The sequence below is a fragment of the Parasteatoda tepidariorum genome, chromosome 3, assembly GCF_043381705.1.
Source record: "Parasteatoda tepidariorum isolate YZ-2023 chromosome 3, CAS_Ptep_4.0, whole genome shotgun sequence".
NCBI lineage: Eukaryota > Metazoa > Arthropoda > Arachnida > Araneae > Theridiidae > Parasteatoda > Parasteatoda tepidariorum.
In genome coordinates, this window is record NC_092206.1 from 49,804,842 (window position 1) to 49,824,418 (window position 19,577).

A 19,577-nucleotide genomic window follows, 5' to 3' on the forward strand; every position below is an offset into this window, starting at 1 on the left:
TATTTGTAAAATTGTTCACTTTATAGAATAAAAAAATATTGTGAGTTGGAATACAGCTTAATAGTGTCTTCTTCCCTTATAAGAAAGAAAACTATTATATAATTTTTACCAATCGCTAAATAATTTGTCATTATGAATGATATTAAACTTATATCTTGTGAATATTACTTCAGTTCCAGTTTTGTTCCATTGAGTTGGAAAAACATCTCTCNTCCAAAATATTACAGATATTATGTTAGGGATGTTATGTTAGGGACATTTTCCCAGTTTCACTTATCACTTTCTGATAAAAAGCTTGTAAGCTTGCTTTTTATAAAAACTAATTTTTCTGGTAACTGTTATGAACATAACTTTAATAAAAATTTCCTAATCAGAGCCAAATCAGCTACTTATGTTCGAAACATGAATATGTGAAAATTCTATAAAATAAAACTTATTAAAAATTATGAAAACTATTTTGATATTGAGCGCTTATTGTATAAGAAATAATGATTTATGCTTTAAATAAATCTTCTTTAGTTTGAGATTTATGTACATATTTTTATTGCCTTTAATGTAAGTGATTATATCATTTCCAATTTTTCATTTCTATTTTTTACTTACATGTTTGTGCATGATATATCAAAATTATACATGTAGTCTAAAAAATGTCACTAGTAAAGTCTCTGTTACTTTATTTCTCCAATGTTGGCAAGTATGATTTTATTCCACTTTTCTCAGCCGTACTATTTTTCACCCTCTTTTAAAAATGAAGGCAAAGAAATATTTTTGAGTTCCTGTTTCTTTAAAAAATCATGTAGACATTTTTCATCATATTATGTTTCTTTCTTTAATACTTTATTTTTTTTGCAGAGAATAGAATGTTATTATTGCTTCCCTCCCCTAGCTTTCATTACTTCTGGCATTTGAGAATAATCTTTTGTTTTATATATATATACTTAAAGTTTTAAATATTAAAAAGTTAAGAAAATTAAATATTCCATATTCTTTTATTATAAAATAAAAATTAGTAACCATCAGATATTAGTGCTTGCAGAGTTATATTATGGAAAATATAATTATATTTCCATAATGATAAAATTACCTTTCATTTTTAGAATTATCTTATTCCTCAAGCACGAGAATCTACTGGTGTATCTAATGAACAAGTTAAAATTGAGAAAGATGCTTTGCAAAAACTAATAAAAGCATACTGTAGAGAAAGTGGTGTTAGAAATTTACAAAAACATATTGAAAAAGTGAGTAACTATTTTTTATTAATTGGTAAGTTTGTGTGTTATGTAGATTATGCATTTCATTTGACATCTATTAAATTTTATTTTATTTTTTAGTGTGCTTCAAAGAATTTTCTTTTTTTTTGCATTTAACTCAATAGTATTTAAACTGATGATCCTCTAGCCATTTCCAAATTTTTAATGTCTATTAGTAATCCATATAATTCGTTATTTTAAATTAAGAGTTGTACCTAATTAGCATTTTATCAATTTTAAAGCATGAAAAAGCAAGCGTTGAGATTTTCCATTAGATTCATTCATCTTATTGGTTCTTTATCAACTAAAAATTTTATTTCAACTAATTATAGAAACAATGAAAGAAATGCTATTCTTTTTTTAAAAAAATGTTATGTACTTAATAATTAGTTGTAGCTTTTTGGTTTTTTTTTCTTCCAGAAATTATTTTTCAGTTAAATATCTTAACTTCTCCAATTAACTGTCTTTGAAATGAATGCCATTCAAATATAGAATGTTTTCTACCTTATATATTTCATTTTGATGCCATGTTTTTGTACAAAAATGAAAAAAACATAAACTATCCATAAATTTGCAAATGTGATCAGTGAGGCATCCATTATATTTCTTTGATAATTTTGAAACAACTGTATACTCTCATTTTTTTTCCAATTTTTTACTTTAAATTAGAACAAAAATGTTCATAATTGCCTTCTATTTTAGCATGTAATATTTAGAAATAATGTTTATTAAATGCATAGTAATTTATAGAGAATTAATTGAATTTACTTATTGTTTATTCCATAAATTAAATCATATCATCTTTATATTTGTAAAATTGTTCACTTTATAGAATAAAAAAATATTGTGAGTTGGAATACAGCTTAATGGTGTCTTCTTCCCTTATAAGAAAGAAAACTATTATATAATTTTTACCAATCGCTAAATAATTTGTCATTATGAATGATATTAAACTTATATCTTGTGAATATTACTTCAGTTCCAGTTTTGTTGCATTGAGTTGGAAAAACATCTCTCCCAACACATTACTATAAATTTCACAACTTAAAAAGTCAAATGCTTATGTTTTATTTTTTATGGAAAAACTAATATATATTCATTTCTTTTATAGAGAATTATTCATATATTAAGCACTGTACTTTACTGACAACCCTATTTTAATTGTTTAATTCATAAAATTATTCAGTATTGCATTAAGTTTCTCTCTCATTTTCAGATTCTTAGAAAGACTGCATATAGTATAGTTAAACAAGAAATTTCTACAGTAGAGATTACTGATCAAAACCTACAAGATTATGTTGGCAAGCCAGTTTTTACACATGACCGATTGTATGAAAGTACTCCACCTGGTGTTGTGATGGGATTGGCTTGGACTGCTATGGGTATAAAATTTTAAGTCATTTATATTAGACAGTATAAGTTTATTCAATAGAAATGAAATTTTCTCTATATTATAAATTTTTCTATTTTCTTAACTGTGGCATAAATTTTTATTAAGTATTATGTGAGAGCATTAAACCATTTTAGTTATTTAAACGTTTAAAATTTATCCATATGGTTTCTTTATTTGAATTAATAATATTGTAATGGTTTTTAATAATCAATTTTTAACTGTTTAAATTGAATACAACTTTTTACTTTAGTAGATATTATCATTTAACATTAATTAATGATTCCTGAAATTTCCAAGTTAAAAAAACTTTTATGAATTCCTATGGAATGATATTATTAATACCATTCATATATATTATGAATGAATGGTATAAATACTTTTACCAGTGAACATTAAACCAGAATTAAATTTAAAGTACAGAGAAAAAAAAATTTCTACTGTTGCAGTGATTCAATTATTGCAGTTTTGTCCTCATGCTTATTTCCTTCCCATAATGAAATTAAACATTTATTATCGCACTTTTATTATTATTTATTAGTTTTTTTTTATCACCATTCTTTGGAGTATTTCAATAATGCACCAGAAGTTAAATTTAATTATTGCAAGAGTAAAAAAAAAATAATGCAAATAATAAATTTAGATGAACAATTAAAATAATTTATTTATTTATTTATAAAAAAATGAAAAATAAAACTGCCATTTCTGTCGTAGAAACTAGTATTATTTTCTAGTGCCAAGACATAGACTGAAGAAAAGAAAATATTTTATCTCTGCTTTTTAACTTTTTTATTTGTGTTTCTTTTATTCTTGTCTGCTTTATTTTACTTTAGCAGGGCAGTAGATGCTTTTCATATAGTTTATTTGTCAGTTATATTGCCAGTTTATTTCTTTTTAAACTGAAAGCAATTAAATGTAAATTTGTATTCAAAAATTCTACTTTGTAATTCAAATTTACATAATGTTACTATATGTGAATGCATAACACGATACAACATGTTTTAAAAAAACTGTTTTGAATGTTTTTAATCCTTCACTTAAAAGAATGCAATTAAAATTTAATACAGTATCAATACTTATACATGAGTTGGCCTTATTGAATTCCTATTAATGCTTATTCTTTAGTTGTTGTGTCCAAAGTGCTTTCTTCATTTATGATTGCATTTTATTAAAGGTGGATCTACACTTTACATAGAAACTACTAAGTACAAACCTTTAATTGAAGAAAAGAAATATGAAGGCTCATTACAGATCACTGGACATTTAGGGGATGTCATGAAAGAGAGTGCAAACATTGCATATTCTGTTGCTAAGTCATTCTTGCTTCAAGAACAACCTGAAAATGAGTTCTTGCAAAAGGCTCATTTACATTTGCATGTACCCGAAGTAAGTATTCTTTAGATTTAAACTTAGTTCAGTTGTAGAAAAATAGTAATTACCCCTTATTGAAAAATTATTTTGCTTCATACAAGAATGAGTGTCAAAATATTGAAACAAGTTCTTAAATTTTTTTAGCAAATATTAGAGTTCTTTTTTGATCAAGACCCATATTGTATAGATGAAAGTGTTTTTCCATATCGTCTCCTCATTAAAATTTGACTTGAATTATTTTTGCTGATAAAAACTAGGTCTTCTCTCATTAATGGTATATATGTTTTTTAACATGTGAAATGAATCAGGTTTTGTATTTATTTTTATGTTATAGTTACACTATTTTCATAAAAAGTAATATTTTGAATTGTTTCTTATATTAAGTATTTTAGTTCTTTGTTATGATAATATTATATTCAATATTTAAGGAAATATGTGCATATTTTGGGCAGTCATTAACGATGACACACTTAGTGAAGAGGGGTTATGGAAATTGTGAAAGTTGATTCAAATCTAAATATTTAAATCAGCAAATTAAATATTTTAAAATTATTTTTCACCTTTTTCATTAAAACAGGTACATATCTAATCATTATTGTTATGCTCACAAATGGCATTAAAGCACAATAATGAACTTATTGTCAATGAATTGTCAAAAAATGAGTTTTAAATATTATCTATAACATGTGTTTTATTTCTGAACTGATAGATACGTTTTTATAATATAGCATGACTTGTGACTAAGCAAGTAGGGTTATAGTGAAGTGTTATTACGTTGTGACAGAGGGAAGAAGGACAAAGTCAAAAATATAGAAAAAAAAGTTTGACTTTCTTTACAAAAAACCCCATTAGCAATAATTACATGCTGTTCATATCTATGGCCAGTTTATGACCTTGTGAAGTATAATTCAGACACGAAACGGCATATCGAATTTCTAATGCGTTGTGTAATCCCTTAAAAATGTAATGTAATTTTTTAATTCATGTCTTAGAAAGCAATAATATATTGGAATGGTATATTTCACCTGGCATAGTTGCTGATTCCATAATGCTTAGAGGTTTTTAAGCTTTGAAACCTTGCCTATTTCATAGATTTCAAGCTATAGGTTCATTGCATAGAAGTATAATTAATATCTCAAGCAGATAAATTTCAATTTGTACTTTAAATATTAAATTCAGTTTTCGTATTTCAATATCACAATATTTTGAACTATTTCATTATTGTAGATCTGATGAATATATAGAAATATAACTTTCTTTTTGTAAAATTAATTACATCTATTAATGTAATAACACCCAATAATACAGTTAAAAGTTAAGTCTGTATTATTTAATGTGATATCGAGAAAAAATATTAATTTATGTATGTAAAAGATAAGGTTTAAAAAAAATTTAAACTTCTGTGTTACAGGGTGCAGTTCCTAAAGATGGACCTAGTGCTGGCTGCACAATGGTTACTGCATTATTATCTTTAGCCCTGGGAAAATCTGTAAAACAAAATACAGCAATGACTGGTGAAGTGTCACTCACAGGGAAAGTTTTACCTGTTGGAGGTATTAAAGAAAAATCAATCGCTGTAAGTTTTTTAATTATCTTCTTTTGAAAAAGATTATTGTTGTGATTGAATTATTCATTGCTTACCTTAAACTTATTTTAACATATTCTATAAATTGCCTTAAAATAACCATTGAAACAAGATTTTTTTTTTCATTATAAAGCTGTAAAGAAGTAGTACAGGCAATCTAAGGATAAATTCCATTTTTGTTTATATTTACTGTGCTTCTTTTACATACTAGATTCAATTACATAATATATGTTGTATAACAAATAAATGTCTTATTAAATTCATGGCCAACATTACAATACACTGAGGCTTCATTTGAATAGTGCACCAGTTCTACTTAAAAAAAGAAAAAAGAATAGAGTTTGCCGCATTATGTATACATTTGCCACATTATGTTAAGTATCCTAATATAAAACTAGTACACCTTCAATATATTTCTGCTGTCAAACAGAGGGCACCTCAAATTAGACAAGATAAGAAAAACAGTACGGTCATTGTACTTCAAAGCCCTGTATCTCATATATTTATTAACATACACAATGTGCCTTATTGTACTAAAAGGTTTACCCTTTTTAGGTAAATAAATTTACATAACCAGGAAACATCTACATATTTTCTCTTTCTTTATACATTTGTAGGGTTGTTTTAGTGTTGTGCAATAACATCATTTCTTTTTTTATGCAATAATTCTGCATACAATTGATTAATCATACATTTTTTTTTAAAATTTTAATTTGCAGAAGTTTATAAAATATAAAATTTTGAGGGGTTTTACTTTTCTTATTTTAGGCAGTAAGGTGTTTCTTTCAGAATCTCACTTATTGACTTTTATTTCTAGTATAAAAGAGTGAAAAATAAGTGCATACTTTTACACTTTATTGCAATTTTAAAAAAATGTTCCTCAGAACCTTAGTTTCGTGGAAGGGTCACAAGGATTTTGAGAGTTTAGACTTTTTTTTTTAAATACGAAATTATATTATATTTATTTGATAATCCATTATTCATTTAATATTATGGTTATTTTTTATTAAATTACTTAAGTAAAAATGCCAGTAAGAAAATAAATCTATTTTTTTTTTTTTAAATTATAGATATTTTCTAATAACATTATTTTGGTTAAATTATGTAAAAAATATGAATTTGTGAAAAATATGATTTGTATTTTCCGTTTCACTTTTCAATTAAAAATAAAATAATTAAACTCAACAATACAAAAATGACTCCTTGATAACTATTTTCAACGTTTATAACTGATCTTTTATGTTTATACTTTTATGATAAGTATAAATATTCAGCTCTTTTTAATTTGTGCATACTCTTAACTCAAATTCAGAATTAGACTGGGTGTGAATGCAACTGTTTGAAGTAAAACATAATTTAAAGACTATTATTGATAAAACAATGAAAAACTTTCATTCATAAATGTTAGTGTACATATCTTAATAATTAGCGGTAGTTCTTTTTTTTTTTTTTTTTTTTTTTTTTTTTTTTTTTTTTTTTTTTTTTTTTTTNTTTTTTTTTTTTTTTTTTTGATTTAGATATTCATAATTGCTAATGAACTTGATTTATGAAGTCAGGGTTCTGGGAATAGAAGGACAATCATTTAGGGCTAAATTGTCAAAAAAAATAATTTGGAAACTGCTGTTTTATAGTATAAAATAACAACTAAAAAGCTTTCTTAATTGTGTATTTTATATTGTTAATTCATGAGCTTATAGCAAAGTGTTACTATTTTGTAACTTTTTTTTAAAAAATAAGCATTCTTTAATTTTCTATTTTATCCTAAGATTTTGCAAGTAAATTTTTTTTTTTATACTTTTAATCTTCATTAACTTTTGCAGGTTTACTTTCATATATTTTATTATATTTTTATAGGCTAAACGAGTAGGAGTTACTACTTTAATAATGCCAGCTGAAAACAAAAAAGATTTTGCTGATTTAGCAAAGTTCATAACTGAAGGGTTGGATGTACATTTTGTGGAACATTACAAGGATGTTTACAAGATTGTATTTGAATAGCATATGGAATTTTAAGATGTTTACATTTTATAGGTCTTTATAATTATTTAATAAATATTTATTTATTTTTCATTGTTGTGTTCAATTTACTCTCCTGAAAGCTTATTTGTAAAGCAGACGAAAATTCTCTTACAATTGTTTGATTCCAATTTATCGAAAAATAAAATGAGATGCTTTTATTTTCTAAAAGTTCATTAAAAAATTTTTTTTGGGTGCTTAGCTGCCAACTCTTCTACATTTTACAGAAGCTTTCTGCATTTATGCCTCATTTTCTACAATGAGAATAAAATCTTCTTTGTTTTGAAAATGTATCTTAAAACTTTAACCTTCTTAGAACTTACTTTGAGCAAGCCTCTCTGCCTGGCTCAAATGTTGACATCTTGAATTTTCGCTGTACCAATGTTTTAAATCATTTATTAATGTAAAATATATGATGCTAAGCATCTAAAATACAAAAAACACTTTTTTTAGCTATTTCAAGTTTATTTAAAATGATTATATTAGAATATAATTATTACTATATCCCGATTAACTGTACTATAAATTTTTTGAATGAGGAATTAAAATTGAAAATAAAAATCTTCACAATTTTAAGTAATTTCTGCAGTAATTTTATAGTGAATCTTCTGCATTTTAACAAATTGGGGTTTACAAAAAATATAAAAGTTATGCTTATTTTAGCCCTTATGCAACCGCAACAATACTCAATTGAACTACTGGTTTCCATTCAATTTATTAAAAAAAAAACGTCTGTTTCATGATTCAATTGTAACATTTCAAATGCTTTTTATCATGCGAACAGTGCGATAGTTTCTCTTTGATGGCTAATTTTGATAGAACTATTTCTGACTAATCACAAAGCAGATTCTCTCTGTTTAATGACAGCAGAGGAGAGAAACTAGGGGCATAAGAAGATAAAAAAAAACTTGGTTATGTGTTCGTAACCTCTCCATGATGATTTCTTACATATAATATGCTAATTGAACAATGGTATACAGGTTTTTAATTAAAAAAGCAGATGTTGCTAATTACTCATTAGCATTTATAAAGTAATTTTGGGATTGAAATCCAAAACTATGATTACAGTTTGATCAGTAGTTGTTTTGAATTCATGTTTGTTATTTATTACTTCTCAAAATAAATCCACTATCTTTAATTAATTATAATTTTTTTCAAGGTAATTGCAATTATATTATCTATTAACTGTTTTTATAGAAATACTCTTTATACGGACTTATGTTTCATGAGCAGGTTAGATGTGTTTTTTGATGCATAAATATATCGAAATTGTAAAAAAGATTTGTGATAGGCAGCTGGGCAAATTTTCATTTTGTAAGGTGGCTAAATTAATTGTTGTCAGAGCTTAAAACCAAGACATAAATATTTTCCTGGTGATGCTGCTTCATCATTGCTCTAAATATAAACAAAAAATGATACGTAAGCGTGCAAAAAAGTTTTCCCTTTCACCAACATGCACAGAGAAGAGTTTATTACATGACTGAACTACTGCCCTTGCTTTGGAGTTAACCTTACTCATGAGGTAAACATTAGCATTCAAACCTTTCAGTGGCTACGCCCCATTCGCGTTGTGAATTTCAAATTAGTGTCATTCACGAGGAATCTTTAAAAGTACTTGGGTCATTTTGTAACAATTTCAAATATGTAATCATAAGAGCCTGAAATTTTAAATAATGCAATCTTTAAAATAAAAACTCTTCATTATTGAATCTGAAATCGTTAAAAATAATTTGTAAATCAAAATATTCAATTCTATTTTAAAAAATATTTTTAAAAATGTTGTTTAATGCTTTGAAATATATAAAGGGTTTTAAGTAATATTTCAGATGATTACAGACGTATATCTGATAAGACGGAAACTCTGCAAGCAGACACTAATTTGAAAGTCACAGTTAAAAATTCTCCCCAATCCATTGTTACAAAAACGCCTATGAATTTTTCCATTAACGGAGAAAGAATATAGCACACGTGACTTGCCGAAATTAACCCAAATTTTAGCAAAACATGGAATTTTTAAGAGATATTTATTTCATTTCCATCTGGTGACCAGTGGAATTTGTGCTTGCGGCAATGTTGATGAGGATGCTGAGCACACTCTTCTTCATTGCAATCTGTATGTGAGTGCCTGAATTAAATTAAAGACTGATTTGAGGCGTCTTTCTATTTGTTGGCCGCCTGTTTTTTTAGAACTGGTCAAAACTACCAAAAATCTTGCTGCCTTGCGGAATTTTGTTTTTAATGTAAATTTTCTTGTTTTTGTTTTCTACTTACTTCTGTAAGCCTCGTGCTATACTTTGTGGTGCATGAGGAGTTTTCAATCGTTTAAATAAAAAAAACACCAAGTTCATGAGGAAGCTTTAAAAAAATCTATGTTGGCAAAAAGATAACCTAATATACTAAACTAATTACAAACGGTTTATATAATTTTTAGAAGCCGATCAATGGTCTAGTGGTTACTGTACTGGACTACAGGGCCAGTGGTTGTGGGTTCGAATTCCACCGTAGGCATGGATGTAACTTTCTCTCTCTCTCTGTTCTATATCCTTTCTTTTGTGAGAATGTAACCCGCCCTATTAACGGGTTACATTGTTGTATGATGTGGGGGTCGCTACTCCACCGCTGTGACTTAGCCACAGGTGCCCACTGGGTAACGATAAGAAAGTAGCAATTCTGAGGCCAATGGGAAATAAGACCAAAGTGCCTGCCATTGAAATATATTTATATATATATAATCTTTAGAAATAATTTTAAGTCACAAATTCCATTATATTTTGCTGCCCTAATCGTATTATTAATACATTATTAGTAATCGTATTATTAATCGTACAATTAATCTATAAAATTTTCCTCCAATATTCACTATTTTTATATAAAAAAGCTTTTTTAAAAAAATCAAACCTATTTAAAGTTTAATTAATGCTGTTTAAAGATTTAAGTAATCACATAGTTGATAGCCATGATGAATTCTAGATCTGTTCTTATGTTTAAACTTTTTTGTGAAAAAAAAAAAAAATTCCACTTCAAATGAATCATCACAAATTTCTTTATTCACTTTTTAAAATTACAAGGCAGAGTTATATCAACATTCATTTTGATTTCTCTGCCCCTTCTGCATGAGTTATTTGCATTGTTACACTTTTCATTTACAATCTTGTTTCCTTTTTACACATTTTTAGATATAGTATCCATAACATAAATAATAATAAAAATGCGAGGAACATCAGCAACTTAAAACTTGAAGCCTACTTTTTTATCAAGCACACATTCATGCATAGACCAGAATGGGAAAAAAACCTTACATTTCATATTTTTAGTTTATTTGAAAGTAAAAAGTAATTAAATTAAAAACAAAAGTTATAATCATACCTTATCATTCTCATTATAGCTCAACATATGTAATTCTTTATTCCTACATACTAAATATTAGTTTTTTTTTTTTATATTTCCATTTGCTTTCACTGCAATCAAATTAGGATATTTTAATAAAGTTGATGATAACCAGAATAAAAAGAATTATAAATTTAAGTAATTGAAGGAATTTTTATGGTAGCATTATTAAGCTCCTATTTTGAAAAGAGCTAAGTCTTATAGTAATACTTTTAACATTTTTGAATGCTTAAAAATGTTTTACTTATTTGATAAATTCTGAAAGCTAAATGTTTCTTTGTAAAGTTTTTTTTTCTAAAGGTTGATTGCATTAAACGAAAACTTTTGTAATAATGTATACCTTCTAATTTCTATAACATTTTATATTATCATTTTTTTTAAAAATATTTGTTGTTTTCTTTCTCTAAAATACTTTCATAATTGATAAATATGTTGCAAATTCAAAATTAAGTGATTTGAATTTTAAAAAAATTTGGTTAGAAATATTAAGGGGGAATTTAAGAATGGATTTTGGGGTATTTTTCAATTATGAATTATAATGTTATCATTAAACTGTTCATCGCTGTGTAACGAGACCCACGAACACTTTTTTTGATACATTCAGTATTGCACTCATTTGCACTAGATGCTCTCACATTCACCAAAACACTGCGTAGGTGCTTAGATAACAATGCGGGTTGACATTTACATGATAGTAACGGGGAAAGAGTATCTAACATTGCATCATATAGACTAAAAATGGTATTGAAAATAGTATTAATCAGCGCAGTAAATTTTAATTCAAGCTCTATGACTTACAAAATGAACCACTGCACATATATGCCGGAGGAATCCATAGTCCAGACATGCAAAAATTTACATTGTACACTTATTAAATATGGTATTAAATTGTTCATTTTGTTCAAAGGTTGTTTGCAAAATGTAATTCATATATTATTTTCTCACGAAGCACATGAGGTGAGACAAAGTGAGGGTTCATTGTTCTAAATTTGTAAACATTTTCAAGGGTTATGAAACAAAAATATATCATAAAACATATTTCTTTTTATAAAGAAGCCACTGAGAATGAAAGACAAACATGTCATTTCGGAGAGTCTAAACTTGTTCAATACATAGTGTTGGAGGTGCACCAGAAGCCATAATATTTACTTATTTTTCAAAGATATAAATAACACACTATGTTTGTTTAACTCGTAATATGTCTTGCATTTCATCATGCTAGTAATGTAATATTCGTAACCTACTTATAAAGACGTTTCTTAGTTTTCTAATTTGATTAGCTTCTTCATGAACGCTTTGCATAGATTTATTATAAATTTAACAGTTTGTTGAAGAAGGATCAGTACATTTAATATTTTTAAGAATATTCACAATTTAGTAATAGATGCTGCTTTACATTCCCAATCATGATGTGTTGCTTTCACTTACAAGTTTGCACACACGTAGTATAACTTCACTTTTTAATTAAACTAAGCTGTGAAGCTAGTCCAACAACAAGGTACATGATAATAAAAGGTACCTTGAAAAGTGTATCATACTATTTTAAAATCGTAACTTTTAAGCTTTCCTTTTATTGCTAAAAGTAAACCCTTATGAATAGAAGATATCCTTTTAACCATGTTTTTAACGTATGAAAGTGTATCTTAAAAGTTACAAAATAATGAATAATAAGAAAATCAAATTCTGTTTTAGTCTGAAAGAGAGCACACTTTATTTATTTTTTTATGAAAGTGAGACTGCATAATGTGGACATAACATAAAATTCCCGACTGCTATATCTGTAATATTTGAAGTATGAAATTGCCATCACCAGTTCACATTTTTCGACCTTAACCTATATTTGAACGTTATAATTTTAGCTTTGAAAATATAGCAAAATAAAAATTTTAATGGTCATTAATAGCTTACTTGTTCTATATTAATTTTTTTGAAATTGGCTATTTGAATATATTCGTTGAAAAAACTTTCAGTACTTCAAAGTATATTTTATTTATCTATGTGTACAAAAAAGGAAGATAAAATTTAAAGTAATTTGTGTTTTTAAAGAACGGTATAAATCTATAGCTTTATCAAATTATTATTTTTTTTTTCATTGCCCATCCAAATTAGTTTTATTTTGTTTTTGTTTTACAGGATGGCATTAACTCAATTAATAATATTTATTGAACTGAGTCTCAAAAACATTTACTCAGTTTTCAATTTGGTTGGAATTTATTTTTTTTAAACACTAATGTTAGAATCATATGAAGCATTCATGATAAAAGAATTGGGCAGTAACTTAAACGTCTGCAATGTTTTTTTTATTCAAACAGACTGTTAATTAGCATTAAAAATAAAAACATTTAATATTAAATAATACAGCACTATCCTTTACCAGTTTAAAACACATTTGTTTTCGGCAAATAACTGGTTTGGAAAAATTGCACGCAAATATGGTATAAATGTAAGATTAATGGTTAAATATTCAATCGAATGAGTTTTCAACAAAGATGTTATGGGTTTTTTTTCTTCCGCAAAAACATCACAACAATTTCCAGACTTTACCACTAAAATCCTCAACTGTTCAATGCCTACTTTCATATTACAACCAACTACATGAAACAAATTTTAAATTGACCCTGATAAACCACGAACAATCAACAGACATAAATAATATCAGATGCTAATGGTGCACCATTTACACTAAACACATATACATATTTACATTTCAAACAGTTCTCTTGCGTTTGGGATTTATCATTCTTTCAGCTTATGCCACTCTGCTATTTGACGACGAGGAGCATTGCACACTTCATTCCAGTGCTGTTGTGCGGGGCCTCCGCTTTTTGGGCCCAATTCTAGCCTTCCAATAACTTCGTTTTTAGTGACTCTGTCCCAATCGAGAACCAAAAACTCCAAGCTGATATTCTCGAGACCCTCATTGTAAGGAACCTCAAATACGAAAGATTCATTGAAGACTGGGCTGGTAGTTCGCTTCTTTACATGTGTCTTCTTTTTGGCAATCCTTTGGTTGTTGTAGAGCAAATAAATTTTTACATATGGATCTAAGGAAGTAAATAGAATGCTTTTAAAACAACGTTTTCAAGTACAAAAATATTTCTTTGAATCTAAGTTTTTTTAAATTATAATAATTGGTGTGCTTTGCTATTTTGGTTTTTAAGAAAATAAAACAGAATTTTTTTTCCCCAGAAAGAGCATTTGACTTAATACCCGTAGAATTTTTCGACTGTGTTAACTTTATTAAAATAGAGACAATCACCTATTTTAATTATTCTTGTACTGCATTAACAGATATAGCTCAATGAACATAATCTAGTGCAAAAGCGTCACGACTGAAGATTGCCTATAAACTAGATCTCAAGCGTTAATAAAATGTCCGGTCATAGTCAATAGCTGGTGCACAAAAAGGTTAGTGTCTTTGGAAGAGGGAACATTTAATTTATTTTCTGAAACATCGCTAATTAAAATAAACGCAGAATTTTTTTGACACATACTGGATTGTTTAGGCCCCAACAAGGAAGAATTTTATACAAATCTCCTCCTACAGCTATTATGCGAACTTAAATTCACTCCAAAACTTGTAGTTCGCTTTCATGAATACGAGCTGTTTGTTATCAGTGAAAAAGGAATGAGTTTTTTGTAAGAAACTAATGACTATAACTAAGTACAAATATTGTAGGATTGATTTGTTTATATTTTCAAATCCACAGCCTTAATTAAACCCTTTTTTTGAAGTTAATATAACATAGAAGAATTAAATTAATTAAGAACATAAAGAAATAAGAATCCCACGAAAATGTCTTTCGAAACATTCGTCAATGATTTAACTTATATCAAAATGAGATTTTGTTTAAACATATATCCTTACCTGTGGCATCTGAAAGACGTGTCACGCACGTCAAGACTTTTGTGCACGTCGGCACGCTGTGGCTTTTGCCACAGCAGCCGACAAAAGCATCTGTACGCGTCGGTAGATAATTATCATAAAAATAAAAAATTAAATAAAACCTTTGTTGTACGTGTCATAGAAACGGAAAAAAATATTGCTCCGATTTCTGAAAGGCATCAAGCTCTTAACGCTTCACACTGAATTGCTGTCAACTGTTTTAGTTGAGCGCATCAGGGAATTTTTTGCAAGAGTTAAAAAAATATTTTAACATTTTCTTACCGCAGAGTCCAGCGAAATCCATCTTGGGAAGATTACGTGCTTTTAAGACCACAACTGTGAGTCTATTAGCCGCCGGTTGGTAGCACAGCGAAACTAAAAGTTCACCACGTCCTTGGTATCGGATCTATAAAAATAATAAAGACAATTTTTTTTTCACATTTCATTTGATGTTCATTGCTTGAAAAGTTTTATTTCATAAATGATCTAGGAAAAAAAATAAATAAAAATTTAAAATTTGAAAAGTATACGAAAACTGTGCTAACTCAAAATATGCAATATACCCTAGTCAAATTTGATATATAGAGTAATCCTTAATCACCGCCTTTAATATATGGGTGATTCTCACGAAACATGACAATTCGGACCAAAAAATTTCTTCAAATTTTTTTATCCATGGTTCTTTTTTAACTATATCTCATAAAGCTCTTACTTTTCAGTAAATAAGCTTTATAATAGCTTACATTCTCAGTCCGTACCAGTTGCAGCATTAGAGGCGGCATTTTAACACAAATATAGCAATTAAAAAGAAGTTTTCTACGCAAATAATGCATGGGAAATTTGAAAATTTTTCTATTATCGACATTTCAAGGTACTATGTTTTATAAATACAGACATTTTGATGAATAAGAATACATTTATGCAAAACTGAAACATTAATAAAATAACTAAATTATCTTTACTGATAATTATTTTATTTTACTGTCGCTTAACAGTTAACGCGTAAGAATATTGTTCTTAATTAATGGTTGTAGGTTAGAAATAAATTATGTGTATTGAGTATTTATTTGCGATAAAACAATAGTTTCTGCTTCTAGAATAAAACATTTCTCTTCCTGGAAGATTTGCCCAAATAGAATGGAATAAATTTACCAGCCTTGTTTGAACATATTTAGGTAATTTCGCGAAATTCAACATTGACTTGAATAGTCAATGCGAAAATTAAAGATTTTAGGAACAAACAGGAATAAAATTCTCTACCCTAAATAATAAACAAGAGCTTTCATTCTCAAGTTGTACGAGTCTCTGTCGAGGCACGGTAACACTATACTAGTTCGCTTTTATAGGAAACCATACATCTCTGCTGTATCCTATGAAAGGAAAATCTATTTATCTCAAAACTATAAAAATGTTGGTTATAACTTTTTAACTACTAGGTCTCAATTCTAATTTTTCTATACAAGTTTTTTTTTCTTTCTTTTTTTGTAAATATGAATTGACATTTACATTTAGTACTATTATATTTAAAAGCACAGATTAATACATAGGAATTTTTTTTTACTAAATCATAAATACATGTCAAAACGAATCCAGTTTGCAGAAATTCACGCATGGTTTATGAAAAAAAAGAAAGGAAGAAAAAAAAAACATTTCCTAAAAATCACTACTTACTTTAAGATTTCTAGGTGTGATTTCCTTAACTAATTCCACTTGTTTCCCGGAATCTTCTATTTCTACTCCAGATAGGGGACAGATAACCTCTCCGATGACGTCGTCCCTGGAGTATCTGTCAAAACTCAAGACTACGAAATGGAGAGTGGTCGCCTGTAGTTGGTTTGGGGTGATGCCGTAGAACGTGAAATCTTCATCATAGACAGGGTCAAGGGTTTTTCGGAGAACCCTCGTTTTCACTTTATGTTGTTTCTCAGGAAGTAGTTGAAGTTTCACGTAAGGGTCTGAAGACCCGTTGTTTGAATCCTTTGGAGGTAAATCTGAGCATCTAACTATATTGACTTGAAGGGATAGCTTTTCGGAAGAATACTTCAACCTGCAGAGAAAATTGATTAAGTGGAGGAAGAAATAAATTTCTTGTTAACTATAGAATTACAATATATGCAAAAATAAAATAATTCTGAAAAAACAACAATTTCTTTACAAGAATTTTACAAAATTACGCAAGATAATTTCTTATCTCCCTTTTTTCTAATTTGTTTGTTTCCTTGCCGCTGACACAGACACAGTACATTGTAGACAGAAAATAACTTAGTGATCCTTTAAGCCAATAATGTTATTTAGGTTCCGATAAAGAGAGATTGAGGCCCTATTCAGAATACTGAGGACCCTTAAATAACCACCGATTTCTTAATCCTTTTCAAAAAGCCACTGTGTCTCAGGAGATTGAGCGTTCGCCGCCCATTGAGGTGTCTTAGGTTCGAATTCCAGAAGTAGCTGTTTGATATGAACCTTGACCACAGTGATGATATAAAAAAATGTTCAGTGGTAGGCGGATCACGGGTTAGAATTCTCTCTCTATCTGTGTAACTGTGGTAGGTTTTCGTAGCTTTCTTCTCTATGTAATGCAAACGCTGGTTAGTTCCATCGAAAAAGTCCTACAAGAAGACTAATTTGACCCGATGTTTGGTCCAAACTTAGAATTGGGACTTATAAACTCAGAATTGGGTCGGCTGTACAACACCGGTTATAAGATAAAATAAAATTCTTTTCAAAGAAAAAAAAAATACATGCAAGGCAAATAAGAAAACAACAACATGAATAGCAATTATTAAAGCTTTAAACTATTTACTAAGTGATGAAAAGACAGCTCAATGAATAATTAATAATTAAGAGCAATTATACTAGAAAAATTTGCTTCGAATTTGATAAAAAGTTATCTAAGTATCTCAAAATAAGTTTTAAGTCTCTTCATATAATAAAACATCCAAAAATGTAACTGTAAAAGAAAAGCATAACTTGAAATTTAATTTCAATAAAACAAAATTCTTAATAAAATGATTAAAAAATAAAATTTGTTTGAAATGTTATGCAAATGCATTTGAGGGCCCTTACAATGTCAGATCCTGGGGCAAGTGCCCCTTCTGCCCATACGATAATCTGGCCTTGATATTTTATAAATTTGTATAGTCCTACAATCGATGAAGCTGTGATGGGATTTAATAGATAAGCATCGCTTTTAAAAAATTTCCAAATTTAAAGCTGGTACTTAAAAACATGCAAATTATTTGGATTTGCGATTTCATTGCATGCAGAGAAGCCATTTTTAATTCAAAAACAGTTTCAATGTTTTTTGGGGGGAAAAACGTCATTTGCTGCAATTTTCGAAAGGATAGTGTTAAACAACAAAACATAAATTAGATAAAACTATAAATCAATTAAAATAAAAACATGCGAAGTCAAAATTTTCCTAATTGTACCGGTTTGTTTAAGAAATGTGTACACATATAAGAATAGCGATTCTTGAATGAATTGAATCTCATCACTAAGCAAAAGTATAACTTGCGAAAAACTTTTAAAACAGCAAATTTTGTTCATAAATCAGTTCAAAAAATTTCAGAAGTATTTTTAACACGATTATTTCTAAAAAAAGGAGAAGAAAAAAAATATTTATGATCTATCACAAATAAAAAAAAAAACACAAAACAGTTGGCAAAATGAACTATTTCTAATGAAGTTTCTAAGCAATTGGCGGATACATACACGAATAACAATTTTTCATATTTTTTATGATTATAAAATACACTGGTTATCATAAATTAAGGAAAAATCACAAAAATAGCAATAACTCTTTCAAAAGTAAGCCAAACCGTGCAAAATTTGCATATGNTTTTCCTTAATTTATGATAACCAGTGTATTTATCTTCTTTAAATTCTAATGGTTTTAAAGTAATAAATGCATAGCTTTGCTCTAACACAAATTTCTAAAGATAGTACATAAAATATTCGATAAAGTTTATTTTACGATTATTTTTAAATGCATAATAAAGATTCTTTAAGATAATACTTTCTAGATTTAAAGCTTAATGGAATATAAATTGACAATGAATAATAACTTTTTCCATCCTCACAGAAAGCTGTTCAAACAATTTGTATATTTTCTTTTTCTCCTTGTTGAACAAATAATAAATTTGAGTTAAATCTCAAGAAATTTTAGTTTAAAACAAAAGCTTACCGATTAAAATACAGCAATTTCTTCCCTAACAATTATTTAAACTTCGAATCTTTAAATAATGATTAAAACTATTATTTGTGGAACGTTTTATATGAAAAAGAATGGCTTTCTTTGTATTTGGCTTTAATTTTGAAGCAAGATTATGTTTAGATGGAAAACAGTTGAAAAAGAAACAGGGTAATTTATTAAAACTGCACTTATTAAAGCTTTTATTTTGAAAGTAAATAAAATATTTCTTTCAAATATTTGTTTTTGCTCTTAATTGTGCTATTTATGAAAATATGTTTTTACGAATTCCTCAACTATGCTTCACAATTTTCTTAGTTCTCATTTAAATGCTCTTTTAAGTATCTATTGCTGTAAACTAATTGCTTATATAAAAAATTCTAATCTCCTTCATAGATATTTTTATATTTTAAAAGAACTTAAACGAGTTCTTTTTCTGGATGAATGCTTTTATCATATCATATTCTCTTAAAAAATAATTGGGTTCTTTTTTTTATTAT

The 19,577-nt window shown here is 27.6% G+C and overlaps 2 protein-coding genes across 5 annotated transcripts in view; one reads left to right on the forward strand and one right to left on the reverse strand.

Moving 5' to 3' along the window:
• The window catches only part of LOC107455378 (Lon protease), a 31,332-nt gene extending 23,666 nt beyond the window's left edge, over nucleotides 1-7,666 (forward strand). For 2 of the 3 annotated variants that reach the window (XM_043047347.2, XM_071178615.1), the window contains exons 17-21: nucleotides 1,098-1,238; nucleotides 2,467-2,632; nucleotides 3,815-4,026; nucleotides 5,423-5,587; nucleotides 7,451-7,666. In XM_043047347.2, the coding sequence (XP_042903281.1) occupies nucleotides 1,098-1,238; nucleotides 2,467-2,632; nucleotides 3,815-4,026; nucleotides 5,423-5,587; nucleotides 7,451-7,594 (828 nt within the window). In that variant the 3' untranslated portion in view covers nucleotides 7,595-7,666. The remainder of the gene's footprint in view (nucleotides 1-1,097; nucleotides 1,239-2,466; nucleotides 2,633-3,814; nucleotides 4,027-5,422; nucleotides 5,588-7,450) is intronic. The other variant, XM_043047348.2, reaches the window with a different exon arrangement.
• A 2,971-nt stretch (nucleotides 7,667-10,637) lies between these two features.
• Nucleotides 10,638-19,577, reverse strand: part of LOC107455395 (Synaptotagmin 4) — a 48,841-nt gene continuing 39,901 nt past the window's right edge. For both annotated transcript variants that reach the window (XM_016072948.3, XM_016072947.3), the window contains exons 3-5: nucleotides 16,557-16,932; nucleotides 15,168-15,291; nucleotides 10,638-14,043 (exon numbers count right to left, since the gene is read on the reverse strand). In XM_016072948.3, the coding sequence (XP_015928434.2) occupies nucleotides 13,736-14,043; nucleotides 15,168-15,291; nucleotides 16,557-16,932 (808 nt within the window). In that variant the 3' untranslated portion in view covers nucleotides 10,638-13,735. The remainder of the gene's footprint in view (nucleotides 14,044-15,167; nucleotides 15,292-16,556; nucleotides 16,933-19,577) is intronic.